The 26,326-nt window shown below is 43.0% G+C and overlaps 1 protein-coding gene across 4 annotated transcripts in view; it reads left to right on the forward strand.

Moving 5' to 3' along the window:
• Positions 1-14,573, forward strand: part of EXOC3L2 (exocyst complex component 3 like 2) — an 83,173-nt gene extending 68,600 nt beyond the window's left edge. For all 4 annotated transcript variants that reach the window (XM_029571197.1, XM_029571194.1, XM_029571195.1 and 1 more), the window contains 6 exons: positions 228-338; positions 444-579; positions 1,962-2,084; positions 2,890-3,045; positions 3,437-3,558; positions 13,414-14,573. In XM_029571197.1, the coding sequence (XP_029427057.1) occupies positions 228-338; positions 444-579; positions 1,962-2,084; positions 2,890-3,045; positions 3,437-3,558; positions 13,414-13,720 (955 nt within the window). In that variant the 3' untranslated portion in view covers positions 13,721-14,573. The remainder of the gene's footprint in view (positions 1-227; positions 339-443; positions 580-1,961; positions 2,085-2,889; positions 3,046-3,436; positions 3,559-13,413) is intronic.
• Positions 14,574-26,326: the final 11,753 nt, after the last annotated feature.

Raw genomic sequence — 26,326 nt, forward strand, 5'->3', positions numbered from 1 at the left:
TGCAGCGTTACTGGGGGTGGGGGAGCTTGGGCCCCTTGGTCACCACAGACCTCATGCTACTGGTAGGTGGATGTGTTTGGTGACCCAAAAAGCCTAATCACTGGGCCTTTGGACCTAGGCCTGCTCCTGACTAGAACTAAGGAGAGTGGGCCATGCATGTGTTCGGCAGGGGGACACTTTACACTTCATAATTCAGTTTCTTTTCCGTCTCCTTTGGCCTTTTTCAGCTTTCAGAAGAAAGTGCAGGGTTTCCACAAGAGGCAGGCCGAGAACAGGCTTCCCGCTGAGGCCTACATTGCAAAGACCATCGCCATTGGCAACTGCTGCCCACCTTTCAGGTAAGAGGGTCGCGCCAGAACAAAACAGAGAGCCTCCCGGGCCGTCGGATGGCACGCCCAGTTTCCAGCGCGACTGATCGAGTCCTTCTCTCTGTGTCGGCACAGGGAGTATGCGGCTCGCCTGGCACAACTCGACCAAGCCGAGAGCGAGGAGGTGGGACAGAGAGCAGCAGCAATGCTCGACCGGGTCACAAACCTCTGTAACGGAGTCCTGACCGAGCTGATCTTTGATGACCTCAAGGTAAGTGTGATTCCTCTTAGTGTAGAGGAAGGGGAGGATAGTGGCAGGGGAAAGGGAAAAGCATGTGTGACAGGTGTGGGAGATACAACATTGTATTTCAGGGTATTTGATGCTATCAGCCATGGTGTATTACAGAAGTTAATAGGCAATGCTGGCAATGTTTCTTATGTTGTATAACAAAAATTAGTAGATGCTCTTAGAGGGTATATAGAAGTCAGTAGGCACGGTCAGTGCTGTCTTGTATGGTGTATGATAGGCATTAGGTACCATGACTTCTTCCTGCCTCCTCTTCCTCCACATACATTTATAACAGGGGTGGGCAAACTAAAGCTCACGGGCCAGAATTGAGCCTTCTCCCACCTCACGCGCGTTCATAATTGTATCCTACTGCCATGCCGCTGCTGTTAACTCTGATTGGTGCCTTTGATCTGCTGCAAGTGCCAGTTGGAGGAAGGAGCTCCAGCACCTGTCCTTGAGCTACAGCAGAGCTCTGGAGGTGCCCTGCCAGAGTAGCAGCATAAATTTGCCACCAGGAAGGCTTGTGTTGTCCTTGCGGCGGATCCGCGGGTCACGCGTGAGGGAGGAGCTGCGGGGCGAGCAAATGGATTGGAAGCGCGCACCAGCAGCCAAGTGAAGGGTCACCTGTGTGCCGGCAGGGGACGTTGGCTGCCTGGGCTGGGGACGGCGCTGCATCCTGCAGAGGCCAGGATTCACTGCTCCTGCGCTGCTCCGCACATTAGAATTGGGTGACGGCAGAGGGAGAACTCGGCTCTGTGCCCTTCACGGCCTGGGTCCAGCAGCTGCTCCGATTCTGGGACTGGTGAGTTGGGAGGAAGGGTTGAAGTACTTTGTCTCAGTGAAAGTGCAGGGTGCTTAGAGAAAGAGAGAAGGCAAATTGAGGCCTTATGGCAGATTTTTATCTTTTTTTTTTTTTCTGTGCTCATGAAAAACAAACAAACCAGTTCATAAGTCAGCCCCGAAAGTCTTAGAACTGCCATGGAGGTTAAATCGAGCTGTAGGCTCAGAGCAGCGACAGAGACTGGTTGGGATCAGGACAGTGGGAAGACTGGGGAGCAAAGTTTGTTTTAATTAAGAGTTTAGCAGGAGGCGAAGAAAGTGTACTGCCAAGGTGCCCTGAGTTGTTTTTCCTGCTGTTGGTGCTGTTTTGGTCTTCTCATTGTGCCATGGGGTGTTTTTCAGAAAATATCAGAAGTAGCGTGTGTTTCTTTTTTTTTTTTACTACCTCCCACCCTGCTCATGGAGCTCCAAGGGCCCCCGGCTCCTGAGGCACATAAAAGCCAGTAATGTAATCCCAGTTTAAAAAAAAACATGGCCCACTTCTGAGTTATAAGGCTGTAACGCTGGCTTCCTACCCCTTCCAGCCATACTTCGGTAAGCTGATGAAGAAGAAGTGGCTGAATAGCTCGGAGGCGTTCGAAAGCATCGTGGAAACCCTGACAGATTATTCCGAGAAGCTGCGGCAGATGAGCTCTCAGCCTTACCAGGTGCCTGTTGTAATGGGGGAGGCAGAGAGAGCCTGAGGGGGGGGGAGGGCAAGAGGAGGAGGAGGAGACGGCGTTCCAGGGCCTTGGTCCTCCTTAGTCTTTCTCTAACCTCCTTGGAGGTTTTCTAGTCTTCCCTCCCTTGCTGTCGCGCGCCCGCTCCTTTCTTCTCTGCCTCTCTCTCACCTGCTTTCCTCCCCTGTCTCCCTCCTCTTTTGACGAGAGCATTGGGTGAAGAGAAGGCTGGCATTAGGGGCCCTGATCTGCTCCTGGCTCTTTCTTGGTTTTTAGAATTAATTCGAATCCCTTAAACCTATCTCTTTTGAGGTTACTTTTAAACCTTAAACCCTGGCTTCACTCTTTCATAGCCTTGTCAATTTTACCCATGTTTACTGTACTAAGTAAATTTCTCGATGCCGCCTCCTTGTTTTGTTGGCCTGTAAGCTCCTCGGAGCAGGGACTCTTATGTAAATCTGCACAACGCTGTGTATATCTCGAGGTACTACAGAAATAAGTAGTGGTAATGGATGCTGCACTCTGCTCTCACAACTTCTTTTTGTTTTTCTCTCTCTCTTGCTTGTCAGGATTTCTGTTTGAATCATTCCCATCTCTAGCTTTTTCTTTTCTTTAGTTAGTCTATCACCCGTTCCTCTTGCTGTCTCTCTCCCTCTTTGCCTTTCCAAGCTGTAAGGCCGTTCTCGTCTTCTCTAGGCCCACTCAGGTAGGCTGTCTGCTCTCACCCCCCCCCCCCCCCCCCCCCCCCCCCCCACTGACCATCACTGATGCTCTGCTTCTTCCTTGGCTGTAGGCCCTGGTGCGGGAGCTGCACCGGCAGGTGCTGCTGGAGTACGTCCGGCCTTTGTTGCAGGCAAAGATGGTGTGCAATTCCGCGAAGGCCCGAGGCAAGATGGCGGCCAAGCTCCAGCACGAGGCGCAGCAGCTACAGGCGTTCTTTCAACAGCTGGTGAGAGGGCCGACCGTTGCTGGGAAAGTGATGCCCTCCATGTTCCCCTACCTCCACTCCCAACCCCTCATTTCTATATACAAAGGATAATTTTGAATTCGTTAGATGGGAGCCTGGTGCTTTTTTTTTTTTTACAATCTGTTGCTTCAGAAAATGCACACAGCCACTGTCAAGGAGCAGGCTTGTTGTTTTTAATACTATTGACTTATGGTTGGCTGAACTTGGACAAGGGCGTGAGCCAAATTGTTGGGCATAGTGGCTCCCTGATGAGAGCCGATGGCTCCTTGAAGAGAGCCGAGCAGGAAGCAGTCAGGAGAAAAGTAGTGTATGATGACCTGCTGGTGAGATCTGGGTTTCAGAGCTCTGCTGTAACTCCCCTTATTCCCTGCAGGAATCTGATGCCTCGTGGCTGGATAGCGTTGTTCCTCATATTGCTGAGATAATTTTTCACGAGGACACACCATCAGTGCAGATGGAGGTTGGAGTGCTGGTGACAGAATTTCCTGACATACGGTAAGCACAAAAGGTAGAACGTCCCTCTGGGATATGAAGGGTTAACCCTTTTTTGCCTTTCACAGAAACCTGTGACATGAAGGCCCATTTAAAAACCATGTGTAACTCATTACAGGTGTGTCTGCCGTTGACTGGGATAGCTCAAACAGTATGCGTTTCACTGCTGGTTTTAGTCACAGAGCCCACATGTGGCATTACAGATGCTATGGCTGATTTGACATGTCCAGCCAGCATGTGGCTCATTGATAGGTGAGCTCATGGATAGTTTGAGACACTGAGCCCATGTGTGACTTATTGCAGGTGTGCCTCTTCCCAAAATTGAGGAGCTCTGTGGGTTCATGCCTTTGCTGCCCTCATGGGATCAGGATGCAGTTCCTGATCTTCCTATGAAGCATGCAAGATCCCAGTGAGGTGGAAAATGATTTATTGGAGGAGTTTACACGTCTGCAGGACACACAGTCTGGTGGCATGGGTGTGAACTGATCATTTACTGCTGTTTCTGAGGTTGGTGAGGAACCAGTTGGAAGAGAGGGCTGAGTACAGGGTAGGAGTTGGCCCTTGGCAGAGAGACAGCCAACTTCTTCGAGCTGTTTTGCAGGCTGTTCTGGAATGAGGATGTGGCATACAGGGCCAGTGGAAGCTTTTTTGCAGAATAGAGCATAACAGATGATGGATTTTTACCCAGGCTTCCGTCCAATGGAGAAAAGCAGCCATCTTATGTGGGCAGGTGAAGCATATCTAGCAGATATGGCATGTGCCCTGTTTAGCTCCTATTGGAGGAGGCGAGGCGCGTAGGACGGAGCTGGTGAGTGTCCTGGGGGAATTCTTGGCTGAGATTGTCAGAAATGCTAGGACTGGCTCAAAACGTTCTTGATGACTGAACTTGATGGGTAGTAAGCCATTTTGCCTGAGGACCAAAGGCTGGAGCGTAGCCTTACCAGACAGGCTCCCTTCATCTGGAACACAGGCTAAGCAAGTCCTAGGTTTGCCCCTTTGCAGCTGTGGACTTGTGCTTCTTGCTTTTCTAAGAGAAATTTGGACTGAGTCCACCAGTGCAAAGGAGGTCAAAACCAGGACCAGCCCCAGCTTTGTCGCCATGTTCTGGAGTCATCTGGTAACCCTATAACGGTGCCTTTAATCCTCTGAGATAATGAAAAATCATTGGTCACCTGAACTCTTGTGTTGTCTTAAAGTTCAAATTGATTCCACCACCGCCATGGCTTCTCCCAATCTCACCGATGTTAGTTGTAACTTCATATTCATAAGCTCTCTGTATATAGGAAATCCTATTTATAATAAAGGGTATGGGGTGTAATTGAAAAAGGAGATTTGAAAAGGAGATGGAATACATTTTTCCTGCCCTCCTGCTCTTTGCACTGCTGGTGGTGTCAAATTCTCAATTCCCATAAGGGTGGAAAGTCCAGCAAAGTGTAAATATTCCTCCGTGCAGTGCTGAAGAACGAAGTTTAGCCACTCATTGCCTGCGTCACTCAGGGTGGGCCGGTAGCATCTTATCGAGACAACTTTATTTGTTTTCCTTTTGCCTTTTCCTGCTTATTGCATCCTGGCGTATTGTTTCCAGAGAGGACAGAGTGCCTGCTAAGTGTGGCTGGCAGGCGCTTCCTGTTTTATCTGGGCCTTTATGTGACTGAGCAGAGTTTTGGTAGAGCAGCAACTTGGAGGAGGAGAAAAACTGTGCAGCCAGTCTCAAACAGGAAATGGAAGGAAGAGCAACTTCCTCTCATAAGGGTGGCCATATTGGAAGCAGATAGAAAACTGACACAGGTCTATTTTAGGACATTAGTAAGGAAGGGTTTGTTAATGTCAAGAGGGCAAAAGAATCATTTCCTGCTGTTCTTGAACTGGGCCCCATGTACTTCTAAGTCGGTGCTCCTCACTCCTGCCTTCAGCACACTCTTTCTATTCCTCCCCCCCCCCCCCCCCCACACACACACACACGGAGCTCTGCCAATGCACCTCATTCCTACCCTGCACCACTCCTGCTGGTCCAGTACTGAGACCTTCTCACATTCACACAACTCTGTCAGTGCATCTCAGTCCTGCCATAAAGCACTTGCTGAGGGGAGGAAAAGAGTTAATGTCGGTGAATGTTCTGAGGAAAAGGAAGGTCTCCAGGTAAGGCTCGGACTGTAAACGTGCAGAGCATGGATCCTAGGGATCATGACACAAGACGCTCTGTTCTCATTAACAGCTCGTCCTGTGGAAGGAGGGGGTTCTCCTGTGTATGTAGTGTGAGATAACCCCAGGCCAGAGCCCTGGAGGTTTGTGCAGATTTCGGGGAAGCCGCAGCCTGTGCCTTTGTTCCTGACCCTATACATCCTGCCAACATCCTGCAATCACTGCGATTCCAGGTCCCTTAGGGCCGATAGGTACCTTCAAAGAACGGAAATGCTTTCTTCGCTTCTCCAGCTGGCTTCAAGGCCCTCTGGTCTGCTGCTTCAAAGCATGAAGTAAAGCGTCTGAGCTCCTGACCGATGCACGGAGGCGATGACTGGCCCAGGGTCACCTGATGAAAGGGCAGCCAACTTTATTTATCCCATCCATACACACAAGAGCTCCAGACAGAGAGGATTTTAAAACAAATCCTGTTGTTCTATGGCAAGCCAGTGCAACTAAGCTAAAATAGGTGGTGTCCTCTCTTAGATTTTTAGAATCTGCCAGCAACTAAGCTGCTGAATTCTGAACCCAATTGTATACTATGACTACGTTTCTTTGGAAGACCAAGCAAATTGCACAAGAAACACCATTTTCAAGGTCAGTAAAGTCAAGGAAAGGCTACGCATCGGTCAAAAAAGTGGGGCCCGCAAAAAAAATCCAAAGCTAGATTAAGACTCTACAAAGGCATCTGCATCCGCAAGGGAGGACAAATGTGCTTCATTCTTTTAAGAAACAGGCCACATCTGGAAGAGACGAAAAAGGGTCCACCATTCACCTGACCTCAAACAGGCAAGAACCGCCACCTGTACCTTTAATGAATTAAGGGTCAACCCTTTACTCAATCCATCCAGCTGTTTTTTTTTGTTTTCTGTTTGTTTGTTTTTTTTACAGCTAAGTGCACACCAGCTGAAAAATCAGCTACCGGACCAAGGCACTCAACTGAAGGAGGGATCCAAAGATATCACCTCAGGAATTCTCAACTGAGGGGAGGGACCATAAGGTTATCACAGCAGAGCGGGGCAAATAAACCTCCTTCTTCTCTTCTCCATTGAAAAATGTTTTAAGCACTCCCCAGTAGGGACATGCACGTCCACCATCTGCTGGAGACGGAGAATACTGCCAGGCTGATGTCAGTTCAAGGGTATATAAACAATGATGTCAGCTTTGCTCAGTTTCCATCGGCTGGTAGAGGTGCATACCCCGAGGAACACACTGGTTTTGGATCCACCTGTCCGTATGCTTAGAAATAAAGTCTTTAGGACTTATTCATTATCTGTATGCCAATGACATTCAGTTCTACATCCCATATGCCATTTAAGGTGAAATCCCTAAAGTGAAGTTCAATTAGAGTACAGTACAAATTAGCTCTTGGCAATGAATTGGCATTGAATGCTGAAAAAACTGCAATATTATAATATGGATAGGTAGACGATTGCCTTCAGGTAGTAGGTTGGATGTGATTTAGGAAGGAGTCACACTGTGAGTGAAATTTGAAACTAGAAATGTAGGAGTCTTGACTCAACAATTAACTCTTAAACCGCCTGAAGACCTTGTTTAATATGGAGTTATTTAGAGCTGTTACAATTGTTGCTTTTTGAGCAGCTGGATTACTGTGACAGTTTATATGTGGGATTGCCTAATACTCATCTTCGAGTTTTTTGCAGGTAATACAGAATTGTGCAGCCAAGCTGTTAGTTGGGGCAGGTCCTAGGGATCGTATATCTCTAAGTTGCGGGAAATGCATTGGCTTCCTGTTAAAGCCAGATGTCAATTCAAGATGTTAATTATTCTATTTAAACTTTTAACAATTGAGAATCCTTGTTCTTTAGCCAATAGACTGCAAAACTATGTTACTTCATATACTAATCTGCTATTTATATCTTCGGCACGTGCATACAAGTTGCGTTTTTCCTTCGCTGCACCAGTTTTATTGAATGGGCTTTCTGTGGAGTTTGGTATTTTGAAGGATATTAAGATTTTTAGATAACAGCTAAAAGCAAAGTTTTTAATGAAGTGTTTACAGGTGATATTTAACAGTCTTTAATTTGGCAAAGTGAAATTTTATATAATTTAATAGCTGTTTTTGTGGTTTTATTTTTTATTGTAGCTTTATGTATGTTTTATTTTAATCTGCACTTTACTAAATTGGAAGAAGCAGAATATAAAGAGTTTTAGATAAATAAGTACTATATGGTTTGTCTATTTATCCAGAGGGGAGAAGTATCCCTATCCAGTAAAAAAAAAAAAAAAAAACCCAAAACAACCCCCAACAAAAAAAAAACCCTTTGCACCCAGTTCACTACACCATCTGCTCCACCATTGCTTAGAACACACTGACCACTGACCAGTGCAAGGATTGGAATCCCTTAGCACATGGTGGTGTTTTATGTACCCTAGTTGGGGTTATAGTAGTAAAATGGTTTATACCAAAGGAAGCCACTTATAAGAACATACCATTTGCCATACTAGGCCAGATCAAAAGTCCATCAAGCCCAGTATCCTGTTTCCAACAGTGGCCAATCCAGGTCACAAGTACCTGGCAGGTCCCATGGGGTAGAAAGATTTCAAGCTGCTTATCCCAGGGATAAGTATTAGATTTTCCCAAGTCCACCTTAACAATGGATTATTAACTTTTTCTTCCAAGAACTTGTCCAAATCTTTTTTAAACCCAGCTACACTAATAGCTTTCACCACATCCTTCATCAGTGAATTCCAGAGTTTAATTAGGCATTGAGTAAAAAAACTCTTTTCTCCTATTTTTCTTAAATCACCTAGTAATTTCATTGAATGTTACTTAGTCTTTTGTACTTTTTGAAAGAGAAACAATCAATTCACGTTTACCTGTTCCACTCCATTCATTATTTTATAGACCTCTATCATATCTCCCCTCAACCATCTCTTCTCCATACTGTAGAGCCTTAACCTCTTTAGCCTTTCCTCATAGGGGAATTGTTCCATCCCCTTTATCATTTTGGTCGCCCTTCTCTGTATCTCTTCTAATTCTGTTTTGTGTTTTTTTATTATTTATTTTTTTTTAAATGCGGGGACTAGAACTGCACACACTAGTCAAGATGACATAGCACCATGGAGCCATACAGAGGCATTATGATAGTCTCTGTTTATTCTCCATTCCTTTCCTAATAATTCCTAGGATTCTATTTGCTCTCTTGGCTGCTGCTGCACACTAAGCAGAGGATTTCAACATATTATCCACAATGATACCTAGATCCTTTTCCTGGTGATTCCCAATGTAGAACCTTGCATTATGTGGCTTTAATTTGGGTTGCTCTTCCTTACATGCATTACTTTGTACTTGTCCACATTAAATGTCATCTGCCATTTGGATGCCTAGTCTCCCAGTCTTGCAAGGTCCTCTTGTGATTTAACAGCTTTGAATAATTTTGTATCAGCAGCAGATTTGATCAGGCTGAAGAGGTGTTAGGGCAGTTCAGCTTGGAGAAGAGACGGCTGAGGGGGGATATGATGGAGGTCTTTAAGATCATGAGAGGTCTTGAATGAGTAGATGTGACTCGGTTATTTACACTTTCGAATAATAGAAGGACTAGGGGGCATTCCATGAAGTTAGCAAGTAGCATATTTAAGACTAATTGGAGAAAATTCTTTTTCACTCTGCACAATAAAGCTCTGGAATTTGTTGCCAGAGGATGTGGTTACTGCAGTTAGTATAGCTGGGTTCAAAAAAGGTTTGGATACATTCTTGGAGGAGAAGTCCATTAACGGCTATTAATCAAGTTTACTTAGAGAATAGCCACTGCTATTAATTGCATCAATAGCATGGGATCTTCTTAGTGTTTGGGTAATTGTCAGGTTCTTGTGGCCTGGTTTGGCCTCTGTTGGAAACAGGATGCTGGGCTTGATGGACCCTTGGTCTGACCCAGCAAGGCAATTTCTTATGTTCTTATCTCACTCGCTGTTCCTATCTCAAGGTCATTTTTTATTATCTTAAAAAGCAGCCATCCTAGAATGCCTTAGGCAATCCATTATTCACCTTTCTCCATTTAGCCCTACTTTCTGTTTTCATATCTTTTAACCGGCTCTCAATTCACAATAGAAAATTGCCTCCTATTCCATGACTTTTTAAAATTTCTTCAAGAGTCTCACATGAAGGAATTTGAGAAATGCTTTCTGAAAATCCAGATACACTCTTATCAACTGGCTCACCTTTATCCACATGTTTATTCACGTCTTCAAAAAAAAATGTAGCAGATTGGTGAGGGAAGACTCCCTTGGCTAAAACCATATTGACTTAGTTTAATAGGACAATGTATGTCTATATGTTCAGTAATTTTATTCTTTAGAATAGTTTCAACCATTTTTCCTGGCACTGACATCTGGATCACCCCGGAACACTTTCTAAAAACTGGCATTACGTTTTCCACTATCCAGTCTTCAGGTACAGTAGCTGATTTTAATGATAGTTTACAGATTAATTAATAGCTGGTTACCTCTCAATCATCTAATGCAGAGGTGGGCAACTCTAGTCCTCAACAATCATAAACAGTTCAAGTTTTCAGGATATCCACAATAATATGAATGAGAGATTTGCATACAAAGATGCAGTGCACGCAAATGTATCTCGTACATATTCTGAAAATTTGGCCTGTTTGTGGCTCTTGAGGACTGGAGTTGGCGACCCCTGATCTAATGGTCCAGCTGACTCCCTTGTAGGCTTTTTGCTTCAAATATATCTGAAAAAGCTTTTTTTTTGTTTCCACAGCAAGCTTCTTTTAAAATTCTCTTTGCCTTCCTTATCAATGCTTTACATCTAACTTTGTCAGTGTTTTTTGCTGTTTTCTTCCTTTAGATCCCATTTCCATTCATTTGGCTAGACCAGCCTCTCTCACCATTTAACCATGCCGGCCTTCCTTCCATCTTTGTTAATGTAAGGAATACATCTGGTTTAGGCTTTAAAACAATATCCATGTCTGATATAAACTCTTGACCTTTGCAACTGCTTCTTCCAGTTTTTTCTAACCATTTTTCTCATTTTCTCAAAATCTCCCTTTATGAAAGTTAAATGCTATCGAGGTAGTCTTCCCTCCATTTTTCTATTTGATTTAAATTCTGCTTTTCAGGTATTTCAAAGTGGATTACATTCAGTTACTGTAGATGTTTCAAATGTGACCGTGTTCTGATCACTGTTGCCAAGTGTCGCCCGCTAACACCATTACCTCTTTCATCACATCATGTGTTCCACTAAGGATTCGGTCTAAAATAGCAACCTGCTCTTTGTCTGCTCCATGCAGCAGTTCTCTATTCATCCACAAACTTTACCACCTTAGCATGTCCTGATGTGACATTTACCCAGTCAATACTGGGTAATTGAAATCGCCCATTATTACTGTATTGCTAATTTTGTTAGATTCCCTAATTTCTGTCAGCATTTAATTATGTCTGTTCATTCTAGGCCAAGTGGACAGTAATACACCCCCACTGTTATTCTGTTCCCCTACTCATGTGGAATTTCTATCCATAAAAATTCTACAGTGCATTTTGTTTCCTGTAGAACTTTTATACTGTTTGACTTCGTCATCTTTAGTATAAATGACACCCCTCCACCAAATTCATCCATCCTATCGAGATATAATTTGTACCCTGGTATCACAGTGTCCCATTGGTTATCCTCCTTCCACAAAGTCTCTGAGATGCCAGTTATATCTACACCTTCATTCGGTTCTATGCATTCTAACTCTGTGATCTTATTTTTAGACTTCTAGCATTTGTATACAGACATTTCAAAGTATGTATTTTATTTGTATTAACAACCTGCTTATCAATTGACAGGGGTAATTTGGAATCTTTCTGCTCCTTTACTTAAAGGTACCTGGACTGTTTTAACATCTATCGGGATGCTTTAACATCTCTGTTTTGTTAGTATCCTTCAAAGATACATCATTCCAAACCATGTGCTTCTGAGCCAGTCTGCTTTTCCTTTCATTTAGTTTAAAAGCTGCTCTATCTTCTGGTTCCACTCTAGTTAAGGTGGAGCTCATCCCACCAGAATAGGTTTCCCCTTCCCCAGAACCCACACATTGAGACTCTGGAGCTCTGCCTGCCTCTGGGGTCCTGCACATGGAACGGGGAGCATTTCTGAGAATGCAACCCTGGAGGTTCTGGATTTCAGTTTCCTACCTAAGAGCCAAATTTTAGCTTCCAGAACCTCTGTCCTGCACTTTCCTATGTCATTGGTACCCACATGTACCAGGACAGTTGGATCCTTCATAGCACTGTCTACAGCCTTATCTAGGTGGCACATTAGATCCACTACCTTTGCACTAGGCAAGCAAGCTACCAAGCAATCCTCATGCCCATCAGTCATCAAGCTATCTACATTTCTAATGATCGAATCACTCATATAATGGCCATCCTAGCCCTTTCTTCCTGGACACAGAGCCCTGCAGATGCATCCTTGGTGTGAGAGAGTAAGGCATCATCTGGAGGGTGGGTCCTAGCTAAGGGATCACTTCATGCCACACAAAGTGATAGTCTCCTAGCAGGTGACCTTGCTCTTCCAAAGCAGCACAAGGGCTGCTTGACTGGAGTTGGGATTGCTTTACTATGTCTCTGAAGGTCTCCTCTATAATACCTCTCTGTCTGCCTCAGCTCCTCCAGAGATTGGACTTGTTGTATGTGTGCACCTGGTGCAGACATCTCACCAATAGGCAGATAATCATACATGTGACACTTTGTGCAAAAGACTGGATAGCCCTCAACATGCTGCTGGATTTCTGTCTGCATCTTAATTTTATTAAGTTGCTAAAGTTTTAAAGCTGATTATAGAGTAGGAATGTCTTAATTTAAGGAGTTTTACATTTTTTAGTGTATTTTAAAATTTAAGGTTTTTAAATTGATAACTAGCTGAATTTTGTTAATTTGTGAATGACCAGCAACAAGACTAAAATTAGTCACTAAAAGGGTTAATTGTTTTGCAAAATCGCTAATTGACTTGCATTTTCAAGATTTTTCTTATAACTGCGAGGGGGGGGGGAATTATCTATTTAACATAAAAATAACCTGGGGAGGGAGTGATTCAAACTAGTAATTACTTAGTTGCCCAGGAATCAGTGTGCTTACCTTTTTAGATAAACTGACCTTTGCAAACTCATGATTTTAATATTTACAAATACTAACTTCTACAAGCTCACAAAATAACCTAAATCCTATTTCTAAACACACACAATTCTTAACAGCTGAAAAAGCTCATATTCAATCACATTTGGCGTGGATGATCTGGCAGCATGTATGTGTCATGCAGACTGAAGGACAACATCCAGAAGAATAGAAAGAACAATATTACCCACAAGCCATAATACATTTCCAGAAGGACTTTGGATTTCATTTACCTCTGTGTATCACATTTCTTTTAATGCAGGATCCTGGTTTTCTGCTGACACAGAGGTTCTGTTTCTTATTCCAAATCTGACATTTTTTTAAACACAGGGGGTTCAGTTCCAGATCAAATGAGAGAGGCTGATCAAGGCCTGTTTTTGCACCATTATATCTGTATATTTTCAGTTCCAGTTTCTCTTAAGAAAAGCAGGAATTACAGGTCCATGGATACAATGGGGTAAAGTCAGGACTGGATCAGCCCATCAGGATGTGCCTCAAGAATCATGGCTTCTGTGCTTTCATCTTATGTTCCTATCTCTTCCACAGGAAGGGCCACCTGGCAGCCATCTTGGATGTGCGCGGCACATGGAACCAGGCAGTGCGGCAAGACATCCTGGCTGTCGTTGAGGACTTGGAAGGTGGAAGCAGCCATACACAACTCTCTCGGGACAGGGCTTTTTTCTCAGAAATTACAATCACCACAGAGGCCCACTGCCTCCCCATGAACCTCAATCATGCCTCAAGACTCTTCCTTACCTGTGTCTTTAGGCTTCAGTCAGAGGCCTCAAGTCGCAGCAGGATAAGGGCACAGCAGACAAAGGGAGAGATGGACCAGATAGATTCTGAGGTATAACAGTAAACTCCAGAAACTGATTTATACCCCTTTTACCACATTGTTCCGCGATTATATGTCTGTCAGATCAACCTCAAGCAATGTGAGCTCCAGTTCCTGCTCTTCATCCAGAAGCGAAGTCTACCCATGGTCTCCTGTTTCCTGTTCTTTTATTTTCATTCCATCCTCTGCCTCTGGATTACAACTGGATAGTGAAAATGTAGTATGTTGAGGTATCATTTGTATGCCAGCCTAGTACACCCAGATCCATTTTTATGGAGGAACTGGGCACGTCCCCACTGGAACTTCAGCAGTAGCAAAGGTTCTAGAGTCTCATATTCAGTGAAAAACATTCCAGATGCAGGGGACTTAAGTGTGGTTTCAGACCAGGCAGAGCTAAAACCTTGCAAAAGACACTCCCCTGGAAGATCAGCTGCAAGATGTATGATGATTTCCCAGATGACTCCATTGTCATTAGGGACAGTCTAAGCCAATCCTGGTTTTATCTTTGTCTTCTCTGGACTTGTAGTCCTTGCCTTTCGTAGAGAACGTGGAACTACAAGTCCACAGATGCACTGGACATGGTGAAGTCTGGACTGGCTGAGCCTGACTCTGATCTGGATCAAACTGTTCCTTATAGCTTGCAGGTGGTTGGCAGGTCAGAACTTGGAGGCCATCTGAAGGAAATAGATCCTGGGGAGAGGGGAAATCATGCTTAAAGGGTAAGCAAAGTGGACAGAGAGAGTCTAATTTGGACAATATATACTCCAAGCCTAGGAAGATGTAACAATTGATCACTGGATTTTTATTGTCTGCTTTTATATCTCCCTTTAGGAAAGTGTTGTTATAAAAAGATATATATTTTGCCAGTGCATAGCTGTCTGCTGAGTTAACTCATTTCTAGCACTGATGGGTGAAGGAGACTCGACCGTTCTGGTATTAATTGCATTTCCAATTTGTCTGAGACTCACATTCAAAAGATATAACTGGGAATGGTGAGGGGTTTAGAGGAGAACCAGAACTAGCTTTGTCTGTCCCCGATAACATGGAGCTATCTGGTCATCTTCATGTGTAATGGGGGATGGGAAGAGTTAATGCAGTAGTGACAGCTTTGCTGGAAAGTTTTTCATTGACCTCAAACTCCTTGCCAGAGTTTCCAAGAGTGCTCCTAGGTAGTACTAAGGTTATTTTTTTTAAATAAATCCATTATATCTGTCAAAAGGGGTGACTGACAACCAGCATCACCTGCTGTTTTGGGTGAGCAGCCTGAACTTTAGATCAACCAATTGGAAAAGTGCCTGGTGGCACTTACTGAAAAGCTGCCTTTGTGCGGGTTGCTACTGTGCCAGGGGCAAGCGTCTACTGGTAGAAATGGAGGTCTTTGACAGGTGAGGCTGGGAGAGAAGATTTTAAGGGGGGGGGGGGGTGGTGCTTGAAGAAGGTCATGGTGGCTTCCCCAAAGCGATTGTAGAAGTGTGAAATAGTTGTATATAAGTGAATGTGTTCCATACGTGGTGATGCATGGGATGTTCTGCATGATCTGTAGAAAATCCATGCCAATGGAGAAATAATCAGCTAAAGTATGAAAATATGTGTATGAAATTCACTTCAGAACATCTAGAAGAGAAACAGTGTCAAGACCCCTGCACCCAGTGGTGATCAAGGAGTCATTGGCCACAGCTTCCCTTCTCACTGCTTTCCCTCGCAGCTGTCATCCGGCACTCATCCAGCGCATCTTTTTTTTTCCCTTGATCCTTATCAGAGATCATTCCAAGGAATAATTTCTGATCGCTAAGAGACTGTCCCTGAAGCAAGGAGATGGCAGCTGGTCTTGTGTTTCATTGAAAGAGCACAGGATAGGGTTCTGCTGTGTTCCATAATGGCTATGACTCTTTTTTTTTTTTAATTTACTGATACGTTTTCATTATTAAAGACTCATCTGTATGGCAGAAATTTTCTAAATAGTGTCTCCAAATGGGTTTATTTTATACACTTTCGAATATAGCCGGCTCAACGTAGCCAGCTAACTTCAGGGCCGTTCTTAGGCTCAAGCAGTCTTAGCCGACCAAGCCTTTCTAAAGAAAATAGCTGGTTAAGCGGCACAGTGTTGTGAAAAATAAAGGGAAGTGTGGGCCTGCAACCCAATTCCCATACTCACTCCCAATATTTTACAAATAGCCCTACCAGTTTGGGTACCTCCCAACCCCCTCCAAAAGCCCTTAATGAAGAAAGGTTTTGGGGTCAGCTGGGTGGCCTTCCCCCACACCAGCAGCTATTTGTCAGTAAAGGGCCTTTCTCTCCCTTTTCCTCCCCACCCCCCCAATAGCAATGCCGAAAGCTGCCGGGATCCCGACACAAGCACAAGATATGTGAAGATGGTGAATGGGAGCGGGAAGGGGGACCTGACCATAGTAGGGAACAAGAACATATAATTTTCCCAACCAGTGTCCCAAGCCCTCTACCTTTTAGAGCCATAAATACTTGCCGAGATAGAAAAATCACATCAAGCCCAATTAACATCACAACATTTCTTTTCTTCCCTGCAAAGGAGCTGCTATTGACCTGTGTCACACACCGGCACCTCACTTTGTTCCAGCAAGATAAAATTGTTCCATGGCACACAACTGTATATGCTACCAAGAAATTTAAGTATGACAACATTTGTTTGCTTCATAGGACTATATTAACTCCATTCACAGTCTAGGAGACAATCCTGGACCTCTGCATATTCATTATATGGGCAAGGGTATATATATATATTGGATTTTGTCATATAGTGCTATATCGAAGAGCTCCATATGCTGATATAAGAAAAACAGGAAGCTTGGTAACCAGTTTAAATTCCCCTTTCCCTAGTGTGGTTCCAGGTTTGAATTTAAGAGAACCCTGCAGTCCCAACTGTGACTTTATATCCGTGAATTGGAAATCAGTTGTGAATTCTGCAGGAGGTTAATGTCATTTGGGCTTGATTCCAGTGCACTGACTCCCATGTGGAAATGCAGGCGTAGTATGTACCTGCTGCCAATAATGTGGCACACCGACTGCAGTCTGAACAGCAAGCGTGGCACACCCTGGTGACGCGCATGCCATGTGCTTGGGACACAGCCTGCTCACTTTCCAACGCGCCTATCACGTCTTTCAAGCAAGCCCACATTCCCTTGCACCTGAGGGGAAGCCTGTGTTGTTATATGGGATGACCTGCCTACTAGTATTTAACCTATCTGAAATTAGGAGCTTGCTATTAGTTTCTGTGACAAGTTCATGATTGATTTCAAGATAAACCCTGGGGGATGCTGAAGAGGTTCCCAATCCCTTCCGATTTGTGTTGCTACCCAAGGTCCTGTAACCAAACTCCTCTGTGTAAATTGTGTAATGAAGCTTGTATTATAATAATTAAAATTGTAACTTAAAGTACTGGTGGCTGGCTTAGGGCCTTCTTGTTCATTCCCCTTTTTTTCTGTTCCATTGTCTGTCTGTCTGTCTTTATTATGTAAATGACGATAGAGGAAACGACTTAGCATCAAATAAATTGAGGCTGGGATTGTGCATAATTTACTGGACCAATAGAAGACTCATATTGGTGGTGCATTCGAGACAGCTCAGTTCCTATAGGAGACAGCTTTTTTGCCCTCCACCAGTATAAAAAGGCAATCGGCCCTGCTGCCCCTTTACCTCCTCTGGGAGACCAGCATCACGTTCTCAGTGCTAGTGGATGCCCAAAATCCAACATTATACCCCAACCCATCCCCTGCCCCCCACCCAAAGATAGTAATCCCTAGTGCTGCGGCTTTCCATTCCTTATTTAAAAAATATGGCAGTGGTTTTCTCGTTGGCTCAGTCTTACAGTCTTGAAACATTTACGGGAAATTGCCTTCAGGGTCCTGCAAACAAGACAGAAAAGCCAAGAGGCACCTTCACATTGTGGAAATGTGTTTAGTTTAGATGTTGGACTTCCTCTTAGTAGGAATGGAATCGCAGCTGGAAGTCCTGAACAGCAGGAGATTAATCATCTCTGCCTCCATAACAATTTAAATGGTAATTCTGAAGGGCAAGGAGCAGCTCGCTCCCTATTCCAGCAGCACTTTTCCTGCCCCCTTCCTCATCCTCCACACTGTAATAATAGAACTCGATTCGACTCTTTGGACCTTTGGCTAACCGTCGTGCGTGTTATTACCGAGAACAAGGCTGGCTCCATTTTTTTTCTCCCAACAGGCTCAGCCAGTCCTGGTTTTACCCCTCTGCATGTGTAACCCCCCCCCCACCACCACCACCTTGGGTCATGGTCCCTATTGCAGGGGTCACAGCACTTTCCAGGGCCACACTCGCTGTCCTGGATCATCTGCTCTCTCTCCTCCAAATCTCAACACCCTAGTAAGCCACTGGAAAAGCGGGGTCCAGTCCAGAAGGGGAGAGGACAAAGTCTCCGGGGAGCTTGGCGCTGGTGTGATTCATAAGCAGTCTCTCCCTTTCAATATCCCACACTGTACTCACCGGTGTAGCTCTCTCCATGGATGAAATCAAACTCAGGCACGGACAAGGGAGTGGTGCTCAAAATAAAAAGGGTTTATTGAAGTTTAAAAAGAAGTATCCATGCCAGGAATGCAAAAATCATTATGAAAAGCAAAATAATCACTCCCAAGATACTTTCATCTTGTCCATCCTCAGCCTGAACCAGTGTCCTTCTCCCAATATTGATAAAAGGGAAAACAGCTCCGGAAAATGGAAAAAAAAACCCCCACAATTACTTCTCTTTTGTCCAAAACTCTCTTCTTGAGCACTGCCAACGCCCTTGAGGGGAGCCCTCAAAACAGCTTCTACCCTGAAGGAGGCCTTCCCTTCCTTGCAAAACTCACTGAAACAGGCCCACTCTCTGGACGTCCATAAATCTCTCTTCAACTAAACACAGGGGAACCTCTTTTTGACCTGCAGGGCACCAAAATAGGAATTTCTTCCTGCTGACTCTTTGTAATAAGCAAGGGGCCCACTGGGATCTCAGACATCCAAAACTAAAAATTACAAAAAGGCAGGCAGCCAACTTCCAGCTATAACAGCAACTCTAGCCCAACTCCAACCATCAACCACAAGAACTGAGCTGAGCATGCTCAAGCTCAGAATAGAAGGGAGGATCCAAAAGATGCACAAATCTGAGTAAATGAAAAAGGGGAAACTGCTTGGTAAGTGTGAAGCCTCTGTTACACATGCATGGATATGTACTTTTGATTGTCCTAAAAAAACCAGGGAACTAACTACTCCTCTATGCATACAATGGGGTAAAACCAAAACTGGCTCCAGCCTTGGCTGCTAGAACACTGGACCATGTCTTCATAATGCATGAACACGCCAAACGAGAAAAGAACAAATGGGGACAGAATTATAAATCTTTTTCTATATAATGTTTCTTGGGATGTATGACAACCACCTAGCTGATACATAACCACCCATGTATGGTTCATACAATTGCTTGCAGTGAAACCAAAATGATATGAGAATTGCCCGGCGTTGCTTGGGTTGTCTGGTCCATAACAGCTATAAATTTTAAGATCGAACAAAAGTGGAAATGATAGAAACATGATGGCAGAAAAAGACCATATGGCCCATCTAGCCTTCCGATCCGTCCAATTTATGTTTCCCTTACAATTCCCATGCTTTCTTGAATTTAGATTCTGTTTTTGCTTCCATTGAGAGGCCGTTCAATCATCCACTACCTTCTCTCTAAAGAAATATTTCCTAAGATTCTCCTGATTCTACCCCCTTTCACCTTCATCCCATGTTCTAGAGCCTTCTTTCAAATTCCTCCATTTTTGGTTGTAGAGAGAGTGGTAATTTGCCCAAGGTACCTGCGTGAGAACAGAACCCTCGTTCCCCAGGTTCAGGGCCCATTGCTCTAACTACTAGGCTACTGCTCCTAGTAATTATTTTAAGTAATTAATAGCAAGCATACAGAAACTTAGAGAACATCTCCATAAACTACATTGACAGTATTTTAGATGTCTCTTGTTGTCCAACTCTAGAGAGCACTAATTAGCGATTGACATAGAAGATTAATAAGCATCTGTTCCAATACAGATCCCTAGGGCACTGAATTATTTATGGACCTCCAGTGAGAGAACTGACCAGTTAGTCTTACTCTCTGTTTCCAGTCTTTTTTTTTTTTAATTTTGCATATACATTTACCTGCACAAAAACAGCATGGGGCCATCCCGGAGCGGGGCCAAGAAGAACGCAACTAATTTGAGATTTTATAAAAGATTTATATAAATACATTAAGCAACTTATTCACACAATTCTGCACCTAATAATGTAGCGCAACTGATTTCAGACTCAGCTGTTGTCTGCTATTGTTGGGTACGGGGGTCTCAATGAACTAGAGATGGTCTGGATGAACTGGTGGATGTATCAGCAAACTGGTGACTTCAATTACACACGTGCATGTTTTAAAATATACTGACTTCCACACACAAATCAGGATTTTACACAAGCAAGTTATTTTTTTGTGTGCAGAAAATATACACGTGTGTGTATATAAAATAGGTAGGGAAACTGATGTTTTCATTTATAAATACACTTTATCTGTGTAAGTGGGCTTTTGAAAATTGCTGGAATATATGCCATTAAATCGTCAATAGGTTTTACTCACGTTAAATGCACTTAACGTGAATAAATGGCTTTTGAAAATTACATTCATAAGTCCTTTGAAAATTCACCTGACAATGTATAAAAAAGTACCTATCTCATTATTACATTGGGAAGATAACTTTGAAACAACTGCACATGGTGGCCTGTATGCATGTATGTGGCCATGCATGTATTTGCTATAATATTTTATAATACACGTATTTATGTGCATGTTTTATAACATACGCTTAATTCTACCCCGCAAAGGATTATATGCGAATACATGCAATGCATTGAAACCACTTATATCAATGCATTGAACACGCGTATTTTACCCACCTATTTTAAATATATACATGCGTATATTTTACGTGTGAAAGTAAATTAGGACGTACTCGCATACATAAGTTGGCCAGTTTTAAAACATGTGCACATTGAGGAAATTAACCAGTTATCAGTTGGTCCACCAGTTCTTCCAGCCTTTCCCCAGGTCATCGAGACCCTCCTGGTTTTTTCCTCTAGTACACCCAGACCACCTACTCTGCCAGTACTATACAATAAACACATTTAGTATCATTTACACCGGATAATTAGCAGATGAAATATGCAAATAAGTTGGAAAATGTGTCTTTTAAAATAGCAACTTACATGTGTAACTGTTAGCCCTTCCCTAGACCGCCCCATGCTTATATATGCATAAAAATGAACATAGGTGTGTATTTTTTGCTTTTATAAAATACAGAATACGTGAATAGAGGCTATTCACACACACACATGCTGTATTTTAAGCATGTTTTGAAAATTCACCTTTCTGATCATACATCTGAGTCAGTTAACTTTGTTTTGCACAACCTGCTCCTGTCAATATAAGCTGTGTTCCAAATTTTAAGTTGCATTTCCCTTAAATAAATGTCCAATGGAATTTTAAACATGTTCAAAATAATGTGCCATATCTTCAGTCTCCAATGGGCTCTATAAACTCTCTTGCAAATACGCACGGAATTGTTAAAAAAAAAAATTCCATCTTGCATATTTATGTCTCTAAAATTATACTAAGTGGATATGTGATTAACTTTAGATAAAGGTCTATGAAATCCTGACAAAAAGTTTTTCCTTTAGAGTTTTCACACCCTAAAGAATTTTAAGTGCTGCATTTGTAAAGAAATGGGTGTTATGTGTGCGTCCAGGGCCTGCGCGTGCCGCGCGCATTTTACAAAGGGCCCAGCCGTACACGTAACCCCTGTTACACGCCAAAGTGCCGGGCCTGCTGAAAGGGGCAACCCGGGGGGAGTGGTCGGGGGGGAGTGGTCGGGGGGGGGGGGGGGGCAGGCCAGGACAGTGCCATTAGCCGCTGTCTTGGGGAAGCGTGCGCCGGCATCTGGGTGACGAGCAGAAGTAAGTAGTAAAATAAAATATTAGGGGTTAGGTAGGGGTTAGGTTAGGGGTCAGGGAGGAAAGGGGAAAAGGTAGGAAGGTTAGGGAACTGGAAAAAAGGCCAATCGTGTGGCCACGTGTAATTTGAAAATTCCCCCTGCCTGCACGTGCGAGTCACAGGCTGCCCGCACATGTGTGCGGACATCGCATTTTAGAACATGCACGCGGCGACGTGTGCTTGTTATAAAATTGGCGCATCCATGTGCGCGCCCCGGGATCCGTGCGCATGTCTTAAAATCGACCCCTTACTGTTTTGCAATATAAAGTGCCTTGCTTCAAAATAGGCAAATAGTGAACTATCAATGTGAAATTTTTCTTTAATTTGTTGAAAGGACAATAATCGATCCTTACATTTAATAAATTAGAAATTCCAGCTACAGTGGGAGAATGTTATAGTTTCCATACCTGGCTGAAACTTTACATTACCTAGCAGGGACATCAAAGGGGAGCCTTTAATTTCCAATTCCCAATTCCCATGATCTACACAAAAAGGTTGAATTAAAATATGTTTTAGTATCTTATATCCATACAAGAAGCTCTGGGTAGGGAGAGCGGCCATTACTGTGGTTGACTTGTTTGTATAAATGTTGAAATATTTTTTCTGCATGTAGTAATCACAGATGTCCACTGGATGGCATTTTAGAGATGTGAGCACTGTAGTTTTATAATATGAAAGTTTGGGAATTTGGTATGTTTCTCCTTAAATATTGGGGTTCTGTGATTGGGCACTAAGGAAAAGCAGGAGGTATAACAGGGTGGATTTTTTTGTGAGGTTTTGGCTCTTTGGTACCTGCCCTTTCCAGAGTAAGGCAGCAATAGGGGCCTCCAGAGCTGTGACCTGCTGGAGTAGGCAGCGTGCGGGCTGGTGGGCCCAGGAACTCTGTCAGGCTCTTACCCTCAAGGAGAGAGGCCCAAGGGCATGAAGAAGGAGGAGGTTTCTTCTTCCTCCAAAGGAATTAACCAGAAGGCGAGAAAAAGAAGCAGTCCTTCCTCCCTCTGAGGACGTGAGCCAGGAGTGGCCCCAGAGTGTCCCTTGAAGTGCAGGAGTCCAGGAAACCTGCCCTAGAAGTCCGGAGGGAAGGTCTAACACTGGAAGATGAGTGAGTAAAATCATGCACTGAGTCCCCTTTGGATGTGAATTTTGATATGGATATGCTACGGAGCAAAGCCCATTCCTTAACCCCGGTCTGGATTTAGATATGACTTGAGGGGATCTGAGAGTTAGACTAACTCTTGTGATTGGTCCCTGCAGAAATAACTGTTTGGAAAGGTGATTGGGTGGGAAAAGATAGAGAGGTGGAGGGCTGTAATTATGTTCCCCCTGAAGTGATTAGTGCTCTGTGATTCTGACTCCTGATATATTCAATGAATAACTTTGTAGCCTGCTTCACATCTGGCTGGTTCATTCAGAAAATAAACTTAATGATTTGGAAGTCTGAGGGTGAGGCGTGGGCTCAGAGTACAGGGAGGGGAGTTGAAGGGTTACCTCCAGTCCGTCAAAAAAGAGAAAAAGGCTTCTTCACTACTCCTGCTCTTACCATGAAGGTCCACGTCACCAGTTGCACGACCAAACAAATTTGGAAGGGATGACTCTTAATCAATAGGGAAACCCCATTATCTTGGTTAATTAAAGAAACTGGACAATGATGATGATGGTAAAAGACTTGTCTTTTTTTTGGTTACTACTGTAATGACAGTTTAAATCTTTAGAGTAAAATCCCTTTTGTAACATACTTTGTGAAAGGGAGGCCAAAGGAGTTGTCACGTAAGTTGTTTCCATTTGTTTATAGAAGTCAGGCCTGAAGGCGTCAGATCCTGGGGCTTTTAAAGTTGGTAGTTTCTCTGTTGCCTTCCCACTTAGTGCTTCTGTTATTGGTCTGTTTAGATCTCTTAAAGCATCCTCACTTAATACAGGCAATGACAAACTTTGGAAGAAATGAGCTCTGTCCTCTTATTTCCCTGCAGGTTTGTCATATAATTCTCCATAAAACTCCTAGGATGTTGAGTTACTCTCCTCCTCACTTACAGATAGTCCCTTCAGAGTCTTTAATCATGTAATGACTAGATGTGTATTCTTGCTCTTAATGAGTCTTGCCATCATTCTACCTGGTCTGTAGCCAAATTTCTATAATTTTTGCTTTATAATAAAATACTGTATATTGCACTTTTTAATTAAAGCATTTAATTTGGTTCTCTTGTTTTCCATGTTTGCTCTAGTGGTATCATTCTTTTATCCAATATGTACTAACCTGGCTTGAATTAACTCTTGTTAGCTAAAAATATCCCTTCTGTTTGCCTTTTTAAGTTTTTGTGCTGTGTAAGATGTTATGTCTCACCTGACCATCTCCCAATAGACATTTTAGGATCACGATCTGGCATATCGTTGTTCTTCTCAAATAGCTCCCACCTATTATTAAAATATTTAACAAAATCAAAATCCTGAAATAGAATTGAGTTTAGTTTCCAAAAATACATGAATCTCTCCTTTTTCCCAGTCATAATTACCAAATTAATAGGAGAATGATCTGAATCCTGGTTTCTTCCAGTTACCACAAATCTCACATTGTGAGAGAGATCTTGAGATATTAAGAAATCTTTTCTAGAATGGGTGCCAGGAACAAGTGAATATAAAGTGAAATCTACCTCTCCTGGATGAAAACCTCCAACACAGTTAAAGCTTTCTTTGCTCCTCTTCCTCTCCAGTCAGGTTTTTGACTAGGTAATATGTCTAATTCACTATTAGAGATTTTATTAAGATCTCCAACAGTTATCACTTGATAACCTTCAAACTGGGTTACCTGGTTAACAATTTGTGAGAGAGAGAAATTATAAGTATTTGGTGCATATATATTGTTTAGCAGGTATTTGCAATCATATTGACTAGCTACTCACACAGATCTTCCTGAGGGATCATGTCAAACCTCTATTACAAGGGGAATATTGATCGAAATAACCATTCCCCATTTCCATCTATTTGAAAGAAGAAAACTCGCACATTCCAACCCAGTCTATTTTACTTTCTTTCTCTTCTAGATGTGTTTCTTTTAAGAAGGCTGTAAGTTGTATCCAAACTTTTCAAATAAGTCGGTCTTTCTCCTTTTGATTGAGGAATGTATTCTGTGAACATTCCAAGACTGGATCTTTAAATCAGTCTTTTTCATGGTTAACAAAGTCTAATACTTTCAGATCATGCCAAAATACGCATGACCACTTCCCAGTCTAAGAAGTCAGAACTTAACATATTTAGCATGAATGTATAGTTTCATCACATAGTATAATGCAATCGCTCTCGCATTTATCCCCCAAACACACTTCAATCATGTTATCTCTCACCCCCAGCCTCACACTGCCTCCCTGTGTCCTTATACCCTCCTCCTCCAATTATGTCCCTGTGTGCCCATCTTGGTGGTCTTCACAATGGATCCAGGTTTTTTGCTGCAGTTCCAGCAGATTAGAGCAGCACTAAGGCTCAATCTTCTCTCTCTCCACCAAGGTCCCCAACCCAAGAAGATTAAGCTGAGTTTACATTTATCAGGTATAATTCCAAAATGATATCGTCCTTTTTTTTAGTATTGTAACATTTTTTTGGTAGCCCTTGTTTAAAGTTCCTAATGATTTTTTATACACAATGCTAAGTCTTCATTGTCAAAACTGACTTTTGATTTTTGCTGTTGAAATGTACTTTTAAAAGCATCTCACAGATTATATGTGCAGGATACCAGTTATATTATTGCCAAAATATAGCAAAAGATGTTAGGTATTTTATGTTCAGTTGCATTTCTCTTTATTTAACAAATTAAATAAAAGTTCCTTTTCTCCAACCAATTTCAAAGCATCCATAAACAATCTTTCCTTATGTTCATTGCACGAGGTGTCTTTCAGATTGAGTAGGATGCCATTTTCCAGGCAGAGAACAGGAACTCAAACTCCTATATCTCTCCCATAACTCCTTCCAATATTGGCCTTCACCCAGCGCATCAAGGCCCTCCATGTAACGCAGCACAGAATGAAAGCAGCCATCTTGCTCACATCAACATGTCCAAATAAAATATTTTCTACAACAGTTGTTGAGAGCCACACATTGAGAAGCATGTCAAATTCTATGAATTGGGAAGCATGTAACAATAGCCAAATAAGAAAGTAATAAAAAAACAAAAAATTCAAAATCTGTCATTTCATCCTATGCCAAGTATCTTAAACCAATGTTTCCATGAATGCTTTAATCTCTTCCTTAGACATGAACGGGTTGCCTTAATGGAATGCACACAATCGGGCAGAGTATTTAAAGAAACATTGTATCCCCCTTCTGAATCAGTTGTGCACAACAAGGTCAGATTTCTTTCTGCTTGGCAACCACCTGCAGTATTTTTTAAATTTTAAGGAGCATCCCTGAGGCGGCCAATTACTCGGTGCAGGTGGTTTGCCAAGCAGAAAGAAATCTCCCCTTACTGTCCAGTGAAACAGGAGCCACCTCTGATTTACACATCAAGCTCCTTCCTTGTGCAAGTTAAGCTTGGGCAATTTTCACCATGCTTTTGAAGGACTTATTCTATTTTTTTCACAATCGCGTATTACGGA

Source organism: Rhinatrema bivittatum, chromosome 11, assembly GCF_901001135.1.
Source record: "Rhinatrema bivittatum chromosome 11, aRhiBiv1.1, whole genome shotgun sequence".
Classification (NCBI taxonomy): domain Eukaryota; kingdom Metazoa; phylum Chordata; class Amphibia; order Gymnophiona; family Rhinatrematidae; genus Rhinatrema; species Rhinatrema bivittatum.